This window comes from Pelodiscus sinensis, chromosome 12, assembly GCF_049634645.1.
Source record: "Pelodiscus sinensis isolate JC-2024 chromosome 12, ASM4963464v1, whole genome shotgun sequence".
Taxonomy (NCBI): Eukaryota; Metazoa; Chordata; order Testudines; family Trionychidae; genus Pelodiscus; species Pelodiscus sinensis.
In genome coordinates this window covers 30,026,582-30,042,986 of record NC_134722.1, presented here as the reverse complement: position 1 = coordinate 30,042,986, position 16,405 = coordinate 30,026,582, and the positions used below count along the sequence as shown (strand labels likewise).

The 16,405-nt window shown below is 40.5% G+C and overlaps 1 protein-coding gene across 7 annotated transcripts in view; it reads left to right on the top strand.

Moving 5' to 3' along the window:
- ZNF423 (zinc finger protein 423) overlaps positions 1-16,405 on the top strand; it is a 375,707-nt gene that overhangs the window by 246,302 nt on the left and 113,000 nt on the right. For all 7 annotated transcript variants that reach the window (XM_075940237.1, XM_075940233.1, XM_075940232.1 and 4 more), the window contains one exon: positions 4,488-7,711. In XM_075940237.1, the coding sequence (XP_075796352.1) occupies positions 4,488-7,711 (3,224 nt within the window). The remainder of the gene's footprint in view (positions 1-4,487; positions 7,712-16,405) is intronic.

Below are 16,405 nucleotides of genomic sequence, written 5' to 3'. Positions count from 1 at the left end.
CACACTTGCTCATCATGTCAATAAGTTCTATTAGCTGTTGTTCCAGCCCAACTGTTGTCACTCAGAACTGTGTACGGGGATGTCTACACAGAAGCAGGGAAGCTGCTCCCCAGCATGGGTAGAGACACTTTCGCTAGGTCGGCTTGAGCCAACAAGTGGTGGAACAGCAGAGGCTGCAGCTAGCGGTCTGAATACCATCTTGCCTGATCTCCTGAGTATGTAGGTGAGTGGCTACCCTAACCTGGTGCCTGCTCTACTGCAACCATAGATATTTTGAGCATGCTAGCTGAAGCAGAAGCATGTATCTCTCTACTTGTTCCAGGAATACACATGATGCTTTATAGTGAAAAACACGCATATTTACGTAAAGGCAAGCTGGAAGTTCAGGCACACAATAAAGGCCTTCCGCTTGCTGTTCTATAACTTCAGTCAGCCCATGCTGGTATAAATCTGGTTTATGCATTATTCAGTCTGACAAATGTTGACCCGAAATAGGCCATGCTGTTGAAATTGGCTAGTAGAGCAAGTCAGTCTTTCTGCAGCTGCCCTAACAAGTGAAGGCTCAGCTGAAAGTTTGATAGAATGTAATGAGGTTTCTGGCTAGCTTTGTACCAGAAACTGGGAATAGCATGTCTTGTAGGGACATCAAATCGTGGTTATGAGTGCACATTTTTATTTCTATTAGCAAAGAAATTGTCTTAACAAATATATCAACCCTCTCAGTCTTCACTCAGGAGACTGTGCTAGCTAGGTCTTTCCATTTTGACAAGCTATATCTTCCTTTTGAAAACCAATCTTGAATTCATAGCTTTGGGATTGATTGTCATAGCTGCATGACTATGTTTCCAAACTTGGCTTGTGTTATGTGAATGATAAACGGAGAACAAAGTGTGATTTATAGAGCAGTTTGGCCAAATTGCTCTTATTAGAAGAAAAATACATTTATTGAATGCATCAAGGCAAGAATTATCTCTTCAGTGATGATGATGAATGCTTGCAGTTTAGTAAACATGCTGAACATTAAGTTGCTAAATGACTGTACCACTTTGTGATTGATTATCAAGTTTGGCCACGTAAGCATCACGACCCACACACATATCTCACAGTCTGCCTGTGTTCTGAAGCTTACTGAATGCTCTTTTTTCTAATTAAACTTTTATTGAATTTTGTTCTCCTTTTAATACTTGTTTTGATTCTCTTATGCGCAGATGACAAAAGACTTGCACCAGCCATGTGATTCTCTATTTTAGAACAGTCCCACTTTGCAGGATTAGCCATTTTTAATGACTTTAATCTCCTTTTGGAAAGTGATTTTTCTCATTCTTTTACATTCCTTTGATTGCATTAATGTAAAATTATTATTCCGCTGGAAAAATCAGTATTGCCAGGCACATCACACCACATTTCAACTATATCTTCACAATGTAAATTACTCCAGGAAAATTCCCTAGCATTTTCTTCTGGGCTCATTATAAGGCTTTTTCTCAATTTAAAGTGGCAAGTTAAATTTAACACTATTGTTTTTCATTCCATAAAGAGATAAATGATAATGAGTTTTCCCTTTAATTTCTTCAGCTTTAGTTTTTGAATACTTTGGTGTTTTGTTTGTAAGGAAGCAAAGGTAGATTGTGTGCGGGAGCAATAGCTGCTGTCCAACTGTTTTTAAACAAGGCAGAAAAAAATAAATGTATTAAAAGGAAAATAAAAGTTGAATACTTAAATCAAGAATATGTCTACATCAAACTGACTAAATGAGACATCTTACTTTACATATGTAAACAAGCATGAAAAATGTTATTTCACTTGAATCCATATTATAATAATCACAGCACTTTCTTTTCATGTCATTCAGAAAGTAACACCATCTTTTTTTTTATTAAAAAAAATAGTCCAATACACTGGGGTGAAAGAGGAAGAAAACTCTGCTTTTCAATTCTTAGCATCATTCCTAAAATTGTTGCCATGTCTACCTGCTGAGTTTTGGGATAGATCAGTCAGATTCAGTGATGTATGAGAACTTAAACATGTTTGTATCACTGAGATAATGGACCAAATTCATTGGTGGCACAAGCACATATAATCATATTGAAGTTCATAAAGTTGTAATCTAACAATGAATTTGGCACACTGAATTTTCAGTTTGTAAAAGAGGCTGTGGATGCTGAACCAGTAAAGTGGTTTACAGCCTGATTCTCGCCCTCCCCCCCCCCCCCAGTCATTTTGGCCTGTGAAACAAAATGCAGAAAATATTTAAAGTCTCTCTCTCTGTGATGATAAAGATATTTTAAGTGAATATTTTACAGTTATTTTTATTTAATGGCAACTTGTTATAGTTTAGACCACAGCCAGTTAACTTACAGCAGTAATGCTGTGATTTTTTTTCCCTCAGTAGAAAAACTGTAGTAGTAGCAATTCACCATGTGCTGCCCTAGTTCAGGCCCTAGCATCCCCCTCTCTCCCTTTTGTCTCCATTCCCCTTGAGGAGCCCAGCTGGCGTGAGCTGGGAATTAGTGAGTAGTGATCTACCGGTACCTCCCCACTGAATCTAATCCAAGAAGCTGGCAGCCAGCTGAATCCTTCCAGTCAGAAGGGCCCATTAATGCAAGTCCTTAGGGAGGCTGCTTCTCCTTTGCTTGGGGAGCTGAACCCCTGTGAATGTGGCTGACATCAGAGAGAGAGAGAGAGAGAGAGGCTGCTCAGAATGAGGAGCGAATGTGGGTCTTCAGTATGGCACGCAGTAATGTACAATGGAGTAGTTTTAAATATGAAGCATATTATATGATTGCTGATACAAAAAGATATTAAGTGCCGATTACAGGTTGAGAAAAGGGAGATTTAAAAACAAGTCTCTGCAAAAATCAATGGCTGAAGCTCTTTGTAATGTTCAAGCTCAGCAGGGCTCTTAAGTTTTTGTGTAACACAAGAACATTGAAGACTCTATAAGTGTAGATTGCTTATTGAGAATTATAGTGCATCTCTGTAATAAGAATAAAATACTGTTTTCATGTCATCAGTCATTTTGGAATAGCAGGTTTCGTTAAGATAAGATGAGGACACTGCATTTGTATTGTGTAAGGAGAGAAGGCCATCCTCCCACACAGTGTAGTGGTAGAAAAGGCAGTGCACATTTTTGCTAGATAAGTTGTCTTGTGTATGATTATTTCTATATATTCTTGGTGAAGTTATATAAAGTAATGCAAATCCCTGTTTCTCTGGGACGTAAAGGCAGCCATTTGACAAAGAATACGGTGACACAAGGCATAGGTTCTTGTACTGTTGATATCCTCTTTAACTGAGTTTTTCTTTGAGAGCTGCTCTGCTGTTTATGTGCTTTAATGGGGTGAAGTTGTTTAGCTGGCAGACAAGTATGAATCACAGCCTAGTTCGAGAGTGGTTTTTTGTTGTTGTTGTTGAATTGTAATGTTAAATGTTCGTGTTCAGATATATGGTTCCTTTTTGCTTTTAAGTACTTTACCTGCCCCTCCTCTACTCTCACGAGTTTTACACTCTTCTTCATTCAGGGTTTGGTTTTATATTAGACTAGCAGCATTTTCCTTTAACTTGACATCGTAAGCATTCTTAGTGTAATGATTACATTTGCACTCATTTTGTTCTCTTTCTGATGAACAGTTCAAATTATGGAAGATGCTAACTTTTTATTTATTTTCTTAAAACAACCATTCTTCCATTCGTGGTGCTTTTTTATGGAAATACTGATTTATGGAATGTTTTCTAAACCCTCTTTGAGCCATGGAAGTGGGAGCACTCTGTCATTATGGGCTTGGCTGTGCTGTTGTTTTCTTCCTGAAGTTGATTTTCTGGTGATGACACACTTGAAATCTCCAAAGATTATTATTAGTCTTTTTATTGCAGTCAGATATTACCTTTGCAAGCCAACAAATATGGTAACAATCAAAATTTCTGTACAGATTCAACTGAGTATTCTCAAATCTGTTGCTTCTATTTCATATGTGTATTGAATTCTGCTTGCTTTTTCTACATGTAACTGCTTTTGTGAAGTCTTGTAAGTGTTTCAATTTCAAGATAGAACTGAAAAGATTTTGTTAAAGGGGGATGTTACCTAAAATCCTGTGGCTGTATTATTTAAAAAATCCCACAAAATCACAGGTGACTGCTTAATACTGTAGCTCTTAGAAATGTTTGTATTGTTTTGTGTCACAATGCATTTTATTTTCTCTAGTCATTGTTTTACTGTACAGTGAATAGTTCTTAAGCCCGCTAAAGAAAAAGGCTTTATATCAATATTATGTTTGCATATTCATAAATTACATAAAAAGATGAGCTTTTCTTCCTCTTTATCCAACATCCTTTAAAATTCAAGAGACATTTATCTTTTTTTTTGCATAGCAACTGATTTTTTTTTTACTGTAGTAGCAGAAGCCCATAGTGTTGTTGAGAGGCTTTGTCCTTATTTCACAGATGCACTGGGAATTGTTTTTAATCTCCTTTCTGCTTTCCCATTACAGATGGTGATGACGACCCACAACTCTCCTGGGTGGCTTCATCTCCCTCCAGCAAAGATGTTGCATCACCCACTCAGATGATAGGAGATGGGTGTGATCTTGGCATCGGGGAGGAGGAAGGGGGGACTGGCCTGCCATATCCCTGTCAGTTTTGTGATAAGTCCTTCATTCGCCTGAGCTACCTTAAAAGGCACGAGCAGATCCACAGTGACAAACTACCTTTCAAGTGCACCTACTGTAGCCGGCTTTTTAAGCATAAAAGAAGTAGGGATCGCCACATAAAGCTTCACACCGGGGATAAAAAGTACCATTGCCATGAATGTGAGGCAGCATTCTCTCGCAGCGACCACCTCAAAATTCACCTGAAAACCCACAGTTCGAGCAAGCCATTCAAGTGTACTGTCTGTAAGCGTGGGTTTTCCTCCACCAGCTCATTGCAGAGTCACATGCAAGCTCATAAAAAGAACAAGGAACATATGGCAAAGACTGAGAAAGAGGTGAAGAAGGATGATTTTATGTGTGATTACTGTGAAGAGACATTCAGTCAGACAGAAGATTTGGAGAAGCACGTAATGACACGCCACCCACAGCTTTCTGAGAAGGCAGATTTGCAGTGTATTCATTGTCCTGAAGTATTTGCAGATGAAAACTCACTGCTTTCCCACATTCATCAAGCCCATGCCAACAAAAAACACAAGTGCCCTATGTGCCCAGAGCAGTTTTCTTCAGTAGAGGAAGTCTATTGCCATTTGGATAGCCACAGACAACCTGATTCCAGCAACCATAGTGTCAGCCCTGACCCAGTCTTGGGGAGCGTAGCATCCATGAGCAGTGCAACACCTGATTCAAGTGCATCGGTGGAACGAGGCTCCACTCCCGACTCTACTTTAAAACTGTTGAGAGGACAAAAGAAGATCAGATCAGTGGAAAGAGAGGAAGGCCAGAATTGGTCTAAAGTCACCTATAGTTGCCCGTACTGTTCCAAGCGTGACTTCAACAGTCTAGCTGTTTTGGAGATCCATTTGAAAACCATTCATGCAGACAAACCTCAACAAAGCCACACATGCCAGATCTGCCTTGATTCCATGCCTACACTGTACAACTTGAATGAACATGTGAGAAAGGTGCACAAAAACCATGCATATCCCATGATGCAGTTTAACAACATTTCCGCCTTCCACTGTAACTATTGCCCTGAGATGTTTGCTGATATCAATAGCCTACAGGAGCACATCCGCATCACTCACTGTGGACCAAATGCCACTCCTCAAGATGGTAACAATGCATTCTTCTGTAATCAGTGCTCCATGGGTTTTCTGACAGAAGCATCCTTGACTGAGCATATTCAGCAGACACACTGCAACGTAGGAAACTCAAAATTGGATTCCCCTGTCGTTCAGCCAACACAGTCTTTTATGGAAGTTTATTCTTGCCCTTATTGCACAAACTCCCCAATTTTTGGCTCCATCCTGAAGCTTACAAAGCACATTAAAGAAAACCACAAGAACATTCCTCTGGCACACAATAAGAAATCAAAAGCAGAGCAGAGTCCAGTTTCTTCTGATGTTGAAGTCTCTTCCCCTAAAAGGCAGCGGCTTTCTGCTAGCTTAAACTCCGTGTCTAATGGTGAATACCCATGTAATCAGTGTGATCTAAAATTTTCCAATTTTGAAAGTTTTCAAACTCATTTAAAGTTGCATTTGGAGTTGCTTTTAAGGAAACAGTCTTGTCCACAGTGTAAAGAAGACTTTGATTCTCAGGAATCTCTCCTGCAGCACCTCACAGTACACTATATGACAACTTCTACCCATTATGTATGTGAGAGCTGTGACAAACAGTTTTCTTCAGTGGATGATTTGCAGAAGCATTTGCTGGACATGCATACTTTTGTGTTGTATCACTGTACGCTTTGCCAAGAGGTTTTTGATTCCAAGGTATCCATCCAAGTGCATTTGGCAGTAAAGCACAGCAATGAAAAGAAGATGTATCGTTGTACAGCCTGTAATTGGGATTTTAGAAAGGAAGTGGACCTTCAGATCCATGTAAAGCATAGCCATTTGGGCAATCCAACAAAGTCTCATAAATGCATCTTCTGTGGAGAAACCTTCAGCACTGAAGTAGAACTGCAGTGCCACATCACAACCCACAGTAAAAAGTACAACTGCAAGTTCTGCAGCAAAGCTTTCCATGCTATCATATTGCTTGAAAAACATTTGCGGGAGAAACATTGTGTTTTTGATGCTGGGGCTGAGAATGGTACAGCTAATGGCATGACCCCAACAAATAAAAAGACAGAAACTGCAGATCTCCAGAACATGCTGATGAAGAATCCAGATACTTCAAATAGTCATGAGGCTAGTGAAGATGATGTAGATGCTTCGGAGCCTATGTATGGTTGTGATATTTGTGGGGCTGCCTATACCATGGAAGTCCTTTTGCAAAACCATCGTTTGAGAGATCATAACATCAGACCTGGGGAGGATGATTGTTCTAGGAAGAAAGCAGAATTCATCAAAGGTAGTCACAAGTGTAACATCTGCTCAAGGACCTTTTTCTCAGAAAATGGCCTCAGAGAACATATGCAAACCCATCGAGGTCCAGCTAAGCACTACATGTGCCCCATTTGTGGGGAGCGCTTCCCGTCCCTTCTGACCCTGACAGAGCACAAAGTCACTCATAGCAAAAGTTTGGATACAGGAACGTGCAGGATCTGCAAAATGCCATTGCAGAGTGAGGAAGAATTTATTGAGCACTGCCAGATGCATCCAGATCTCAGAAATTCCCTCACTGGGTTTCGCTGTGTTGTCTGTATGCAGACAGTCACCTCTACCCTTGAGTTGAAAATTCATGGAACGTTCCATATGCAGAAATTGGCAGGAAACTCTGCAGCCTCTTCTCCCAATGGCCAGGCTTTGCAGAAACTCTACAAGTGTGCTTTGTGCTTGAAAGAGTTCCGGAACAAGCAGGACTTGGTGAAACTAGATGTTAATGGCCTGCCGTATGGCCTGTGTGCTGGATGCACGACCAGGGGCACTAATGGACAGTCTTCAGGCTTGACTCCCCAGGAAGTGAATGAGAGACCATGTGGCAGTCTGAGGTGCCCAGAGTGTAGTGTCAAATTTGAAAGTGCCGAAGACCTAGAGAACCATATTCAGTTAGATCACCGAGACCTGACACCTGAAACTAGTGGCCAAAGGAAAGGTACCCAGACATCCCCTGTTCCCAGAGTAAGTACTGCTGAACTTTAGCATCCTTTATTACACATAACATAGACTGCTAGAGTAACTATAGAGAGCATTTAAGAGAATTAAAATCTGAAATTCAAATTTTATTAATTTAATAGTTAAAAATAACCTTTAAGAATGACTTGTACTATAAAAAAATGTGTAGCACTGTACGGGTAGAAACTAGCTGCCATATCGTTTTGTAGACTTCTTAGTTATGCAGAGTAGGATATCGGGGTTCTTCCTGAAAATGTACCTTAAAGTTGTCAGCAGAAAGTTGAGCTATATCAGTGGCTCATTCAGAAGTCAGGATTTGTGCAAAAGTATTGGTATTTCTTGAGTTGGCACATCTGCAGAAACTAGGGAGACTTTCATGGAATATTCAGAAGAAAGGAATTCTAAGTAGTCCACTTCACTACATTCCAGAAATGAGTTAATTAGAATACATGGTAGGTTTTCAGGAGGCTTCTTTACTTTATATAGCGTCTTGGAAGAGCAGTTTGCTTTATTTGTGGTGGTTGGTGAACGTATGACCAGCCATTAAACATGAGTAGGAGGAGATTGGAATGAAAGATTTAATGAAAGCCCCTCAAAACTTTGCATCACCTTGCATAAAATTTGACCACTCCCTCAAAGAAGTGAGTTATTTTTACTTTATGACATTGAGAGAATGGATATGAGCACTGCTTTTCTCTCTTTCTCTTTCTCTCTCTGTGTGCGTGTGCGTGTGTGTGTGAGAGAGAGAGACACCTGGAAAAATCTATGGGTAAAAAGGTATTTCCTTACAAAAATTCAAAAAAGAAATACAAAGGGTCATTTTTATGGCTAAGTTGCCATTGGCTTTATTGATATTTATTATCAGCTCTTTAATCAATAGAGAATATGACACAGTAGTAAGTAACTTGTGAAAAATAAAATTGCTTTATTTCCTTCTCTTAATGAAAGTAGTTTTCATATATGAAAATTCTTGTACAGTGTGCAGATGAAGTTCTTGAGAAAAAAGAGTTTGCTTTCACAGATTGGTTGCCGTCTTGCATTTTTACTTTTAACATTCTTGGCTAATTTAGTATGTAAGCAAGCCTTTTGAAGCCTGCTCATGAAATCTGACTTGTCTGTTGTTTATGGTGGCTTAAAATTATTTGTTGAAATTTTAGTTTATGGATGGGACATATTACTTCTTATACTGCGAAGAAGAAATGGAATGAGAAGTGAATTTGGGAATTGTTGTCAGCAGACCAATAGCAGTGGCAGGAATACTAGTCACACCTCGCTGACACTTTAAATTAAAGATAATGGAGTGAAATTTTCACAATTTATGAAGGGAGTTGGGTGTCCTTCTCTTACTGAAAAATCCCAACCATAGACTCCATCTTATGTTAGTCTGCTAATTAAAGCACCTACAAATGATTCTTGATGCAGTGGGCAATAACAAACATAAAGGTGCTATTAGAGTACAGAGAGTGAGCAGTTCAATAAGTGCAAGAAGACCGTAAGTAAGTCTGACAGTGCAAACAGAATGAGCTTGGATAAAGCTGTTCATAGTTTATCCTGTCAGTGGTTCGTAAATTGTGTCAGCATCCCTGGTTCAGTCTCAATGAAAATTTGTTTTGTTTTAGTTGCTTCTTTAGTACAACTGGATATTGTTCCCACTGGGTCAAGTGAATATGTGACTAGACCTGCCTGCAACTGTGATATACATCTAATTCTGCAGAGGAATATAATAAGGAATGGAAATATCCCTTCCCTCACTGTGATGTCTCTTGAGAGTTCAGCTGAGTCTGAGTAGGTCACTGTCTTCTTTCTGCTTCTCAGTTCTTTTTTTCCTTCTAAATTCTCTGAAACAAGCCTATTCTTTTCTGTGGGACTAATTCCTTTTTCATATGGCTGTGCATACAGCCTAAAATATTACATGCTCTTCCCCTCATCTGTCAGGAGTGGAATACATTGCCATCTTCTACTCTAATTTCTTGCTTTAACTCTCTCTTTTCAGTGAGAGCTTCCATACGTGTTCTCTCAGGGGAGAGTTTAAGTTCTTCAACAAGGTAAATGCTTTGAATTTCATCCCGCGAGGACAGATTTTAGTTCCTTTTTAGGAGATAATGAAAAATCAGCATTTGTGCCTATACCAAATAGCACCTTAAACAGGTGCCTATGGCCTACGGCCTGCATATATGCTAATGTCTGAAACCTGTATGGTGTATTATGCCAGTTACTTAGAATAATTCATGATTTTACCTTTACTGATATCTACTATACCTGAATCGTGATATCAGCAGGCTAAGTGACTGTCAGTTTTTCATTTTGGGGAATAAACATGTAGCTTGGATCTGTTAAAATGTTTTATAGCACAAGAATTTTTAAATAATTATCATCTTTTTGGAAAATAATAACTTTCTCTATTTTAAGGATAGAAGGCTGTTTAACTTCACTTGTCTTAAACAAGTAGGGCTTGTCTATGTTAAGCAGAAGATTGATCCTCCGGAGGTCAGTTTTCTATCGTTCAATTTAGCAGGTCTAGTGTAGACCCCCAAATTAAAGGCTGAGGGCAGCCTCCGCCAGCATTGTGTATTCCTCGTTCTGTGAGGAGTAAGGAAAGCTGACAGGAGTGTATGCTCCCGTGGGCCTACCGCAGTGTAGACGCTATGGCAGCTCATCTTAAGGTAAGCCTAATTCAGCTATGCATTTTGCGTAGCTGGATGGTGTACCTTAAGCCATCTTGCCTGGTCTAGTGTAGACCAGACCATAGTGGGGCCAGTAGACAATGGAAGCGCTATTGTAGCTCTCAAGGAAGACAAACATTGCAGAGAAGCTAACTGAATTTTTTGTATCTGTCTTTACTGCAGAGGATGTGAGGGATATTCTCAAACCTTAGCCACTTTTTAAGTGTCAAATCCTGAGGAATTATCCCACATTGAAATGTCAGTAGAGGAGGTTGTAGACCAAATTTAAACAGTAATAAGTCACCAGTAGCAGATGATATTCACCCAAGAGTTCTGAAGGAACTCAAATGTGAAATTGCAGAACTACTAATTGTTACCTTATTTATCACGTAATTCAACCTCTGTACCTGCTGGCTGGTGACTAGCTCATGTAATGCTGATTTAAAAGAAAAAAGGCTCCAGAAACAATCCTGGCAATTGCAGGCTAGTAAGCCTAATTTCAAAATCAGGGAAATAGGTTGAAGCTCTATTAAAAACAGAATTATACAACACGATGGCTGTGTCTACACTGGCACCCCTTTCCGGAAAAGGGATGCTAATGAGACCAGTCGGAATTGCAAATGCTGCGGGGGATTTAAATATCCCCCGCGGCATTTGCATGAACATGGCTGCCGCTTTTTTCCGGCTTGGCGTTTTGCCGGAGAAAAGCGCCAGTCTAGATGGGATCTTGTGGAAAATAAAGCCTTTTCCGGAAGATCCCTTATTCCTATTTGAAATAAGCCCTTGAAAGTAGGAATAAGGGATCTTCCGGAAAAGGGCTTATTTTCCGCAAGATCCCGTCTAGACTGGCGCTTTTCTCGGCAAAACCCCGAGCCGGAAAAAAGCGGCAGCCATGTTCATGCAAATGCCGCGGGGGATATTTAAATCCCCCGCGGAATTTGCAATTCCGAAGTGTCTCATTAGCATCCCTTCTCCGGAAAGGGGTGCCATTGTAGACACAGCCGATATGTTAGGGACAAGTCAACCCGGGTTTTGTAAAGTCATGCCTCACTAATCTATTGGAATTCTTTGAGGAACCCCTTGAAAGAATTCCAGTAGATTAGTGAGGCATGACAAGCAGCATGGAGAAAGGTGTCCAAATCGATGTAGCATATGAATGATCAGAAAGCCTTTAGGGCCCTCTCCAAAGGTTCTTAACCAAACTAAGCAGTCATGGGATAAGAGGGAAGTTCCACTTGTGGAGCAGTAACAATGGAAAGATGGGAAACAAAAGATAGGAATAATAGTTTTCCAAGTGGAGAACGGTAAATAGAGAGTCTCACAAGAATCTATACTGGGACATATGCTTTTAACGTATTCATGAATGATTTTGGAAGAAGGGTAACCAGTGAGGTGGCAAAATTTGAAAATGATACAAAATTGCTGAAAATAGTTAAGTTCAGAGCTGACTGTGAAGAGTTACAAAGGTGGGTGAGTAGGCAACAAAACGGCAGATGAAACTCCATGATAAGTGTACAGAAATGCACATGGAAACCACAGTTCCGACTATTCATATAAAATGATGTGTCTAAATTAGCTGATAACACTCACAAAAGAGATCTTGGAGTCATAATGGATAATTTTTTGAAAACATCTGCTCACTGTGCAGTGGCAGTCAAAAAAGCTAACAGAATGTTAAGAACCCCTAGGAAAGAGAGAGATATAATATGACAGAAAAATGCCATAATGCCATTGTATGAATTCATGGTATGTCCACACCTTGAATACTGCATGCAGTCCTGGTTGTGCCATCCCAAAAGAGATGTATTAACATTGGAAAAAGTATAGATAAGATAGGGTATGTCTACATTACCCCACTAGTTCGAACTAGCGGGGGTAATGTAGTCATCCGCAGTTGCAAATGAAGCCCGGGATTTGAATTTCCCGGGCTTCATTTGTATGAAGCCAGCCGGCGCCATTTTTAAATGCTGGCTAGTTCGGACCCTGTGCCGCGCGGCTACACGCGGCACGGACTAGCTAGTTCGGATTAGGGTTCTAATCCGAACTAGCTGTACGCCTTGTGGAACGAGGTGTACAGCTAGTTCGGATTAGAAGCCTAATCTGAACTAGCTAGTCCGTGCCGCGTGTAGCCGCGCGGCACGGGGTCCGAACTAGCCGGCATTTGAAAATGGTGCCGGCCGGCTTAATGCAAATGAAGCCCGGGAAATTCAAATCCCGGGCTTCATTTGCAACTGTGGATGACTACATTACCCCCGCTAGTTCGAACTAGCGGGGTAGTGTAGACATACCCATAAGGACAACAAAAATTATTAGAGGTCTGGTACATCTTCCATATGAAGAGGGATTAAAAAGATTGGGACTGTTCAGCTTAGAAAAGAGACTACTAAGGAGGGTTTTGATAGGTGTCTATAAAACCATGAGTGGTGTGGAGAGAAGGAAGAGAGGGTTATGTACCTGTCAAGAATCCTGGGAGTTGATTTAAAACAAACCCAAGGCAGTACTCCACACAACACACAGTCAACCTATGTAGCTTATTGCCATGGGATGTTTTGAAGGTCAAAATTATAAATGGATTTAAAAAAGAATTAGGTCCATTAGGAATTAGGCCCATCAATGGCTGTAAGCCAAAATAGTTAGGCACCCAGTCCCATGCTATGAGTATCCTTAAACACCTGAATGCCAGAAGCTGAGACTGGCTAACAGCAGAAGGATCATTCAGTAAATGGTCCTGTTCTGTTAATATCCTCCGAAGCCTCTGGCATTGTAAAGTATCGGCAGACAGTTGTTTGGCTCATTTTGGCTGTTCTTATGTTCTAAAATAGGCTAAGTGAATTGAAGAAAATCTCTCTTCTCCAGTCTCTTGTTAGCATGCTGTAGAACAGGTGTAAAATGCAACTTTTTACTCAAGATGTTGTAAGTATGCAATACAAACTGAGTAGACTGCAGCTGTCCAGACAAAAATTATTTCTGTATAATTCCTGATCACTTCTACATTTCTTTTTTTTAAACACACTATTGATTTTTCTTTTTAACACAGAAAAGAACAGTTGAGCATTCAAAAATAAATAATCAGAGAAACTACACTGAGATTAGATTAAAAACAACAGGAGCACACATTACAGAATGTATTGATATTCTTTGTACAAAAGAAGAAACAGAAGTATATGCATAGATATCTAAAGTATTCTGAGTTAGGGATGTGAAGGACTAGTCCACTACCCAATAAGCAAATGCTTATCGGATAGTCGACTAGTTGCTCCCCCTGCCCTACTGCCTCTGTCAGATAGAGGCAGGGGTGGGGGGAAGAGGGGAAGACGAAGAGGGTATTTCAAAGGGGCAGCGCTTTTGCTTTGAATTTGCTACGGGGAGTCCAGCATCAGGCTCTTTGGCATTTCAAAGTGGCAGTGCCACGTGGAGCCCAGGATCAGCTGGAGACTCCCCAGTTGACCCTGGACTCCGTGTGGTGCTGCCGCTTTGAAATGCTGCATGGAGCCCGGGATCAGCTAGACCCCGGGCTCCGTGTGGTGCTGCTGCTTTGAAATGCTGCAGGGAGCCTGGTGTCAGGCTCCTTGTGGCATTTCAAAGCGGCAGCGCCGCGTGGAGCCCAGGATCAGCTGTAGACTCCCCAGTTGACCCTGGGCTCTGTGTGGTGCTGCCGCCTTGAAATGCTGCAGGGAGCCTGGTGTTGGGCTCTCTGTGGCATTTCAAAGCGGCAACATCACGTGGAGCCTGGGATCATCTGGGGACTGATGACCTCAGGCTCCACGTGGCACTGCTACTTTGAAATGCCGCGGGGAGCCCAGCATCGGGCTCTTTGCAACATTTCAAAGTGGCAGCGCCGCGTGGAACCTGGGATTAGTAGGGGACTCCCCAGCTGACCCCGGCTTCGGCACTATCAGCTTTGAAGTGTAGCAACAGCTCTAGGACTGTTGTTACACTTCAAAGGCAGAGGTGCCCTATCAACTAATCAAATAGTCGATGCAAAAATGAATCTATTACCCGATACTTAACATGCTTATTCTGACTGCCAAAAAAAGTAAGAAAGAAATGAAAATCCCACTGGCAGTTATTATACTTTGGCTCACTTTGCTTTTATTGGCCAATAAAACTGTCTGTTTAGCCGCGTAAACTGAGTGAGGCGTTTGCTTCGACAATACTTAAATCAAGCAACTGAGAGTTGAGGCTTTTTTGAGAGACCTTGGAAAACCTAATAGTGCAGGAGAAACCCAAAGAGCATATGAATATAAGGTTAATAAGAAAATAAATATTAATTAATAGATGATGGATGAAAAGAGAGGACAGAAAGAAAAGATACAGCAGGAAAAAGTATCCATTTCCATTTATGTCATTTGATACATGTACGTTCATAGTTACCATTGGCAGACTTTCTGAAAAGGTATGTGTACTGATTTTTTTTCGAAGTTGGTTGGAGACAGCTGGATGAAGATCAGGAACCTGTAAGAGTTAGCCTCACTCAAAGATCTTATGACAGGTGTTTTCTACCAATAAAAATAAATTAGAGAAAATACATGCACCATCTGCACCCTCTGCTTATTTATCAACTACTGTTGGTATTTGAGATACATGTAAAGAAGTATTATCTATGTAATCACCCCCTTTCTCTCTCTCTCAGGCGGTTCTAAGGCACCAATCAAGGTAGCATCTAATCATGACATCCTATAAAGTTATTTTTATTTGTGTCAAAATCATAAATGATGGAAATTTTTGCTTTCTGTTCAAGGAAATATCTGCATCTTGTGACTACAGTAATAGTTTCCAAGGTATATCAAGCATTTTACAAATTTTACAAATAAAGATAAATAAAATAAACTCTACTTGTAGGCTCTTACCACTTACTAACATCCCCCCCACTTTCAGCAATATTCTTATAGTTCCTCTTGAGTTATTTCAGTGACAAATAAGGCTAAGATTTTCTCTTCTAGAAGTTATTAATGTTTCCTTCTTTTAACTGAGTATGGGTATTGTAGACTTTGCTATGGTGCAGTCCATCCTGAGGACTCTTTCAAACATGCTGCTTTCCCTTTTTTGAGCTCTTTAGTTCAGTCATGTTCATGTTAGATTTAATCCTTTCATTTTTCATAACAAACACTTTATATCAAGTCTCTTTTTCTAGGAAGTAGCTTCATTTTCGAATAATCATTGGTAGGCTCTTCTTACACATTTGGTGGAAAACCAGGCATGGCTAATGTTTCCATTCAGAAGGGCATGCCTAATTGGTTTAGTTTTGAGACAGATTATGTCTCCGGTATTTTTAATACCAGAGAAATTAACTTCCTAGGTTCAGACATTTAGCTATTTCTTTTTTATTGCACACATTTTCTGCTTCATCACTCAGTTCTCTCTCTCTCCTACTCTCTTCTGAGTTCTAGTTCCTTCCCTATTGTTTTTTCTTTCACTTTTCCTTTATAAAGCGCCCTGAAATATTTTTAAAGGTCTAAATAATGAGTTGAGCTGAACCCATGTCCTTATTAACTAATGAGATAATTAAATGGTGAAACATTTTAACTAGAGATGTGTCTGAACCAACACATATATCGAGACTTAAGTGTTTAGAGGAAGGGAATATTTCACATCTTTAATGTGGCCATTTGATTTTTCCAGTGTTTTCTGAGGTGAACGTGTGTGCATGTGCATGTGTAAGCTCAACAACTTCTCTCTCATCAAAGAAGAGTTGAATCCAATGAATGATAGTACCTTACCCATCTTGTGTCTCTAAAAGCCTGGGACCAAAACGGTCACAACAACACTATAAACATATAGACAGTTGCAGTTGTTGTTTTGTGTAGTCCAGTCAGGTGTGGGACTCTGCTCAAGAAGGGGTTCCTCCCCTTCCAGGTCAGTGGGAGACCTTTCTGGTTCAGTAGCACATGGGGAATTAGCATCATGAGTATTGTCCCATGGCCAGGGCTCATTCCACCAATACAGTCGGTGCATCCTGGCCTAAGGGGCAGGGCAGGGCAGCAACCAGTTCCTAACAGCAGCAGATCGGTCTGCCACTGGGTCAGCGGGGATCCTG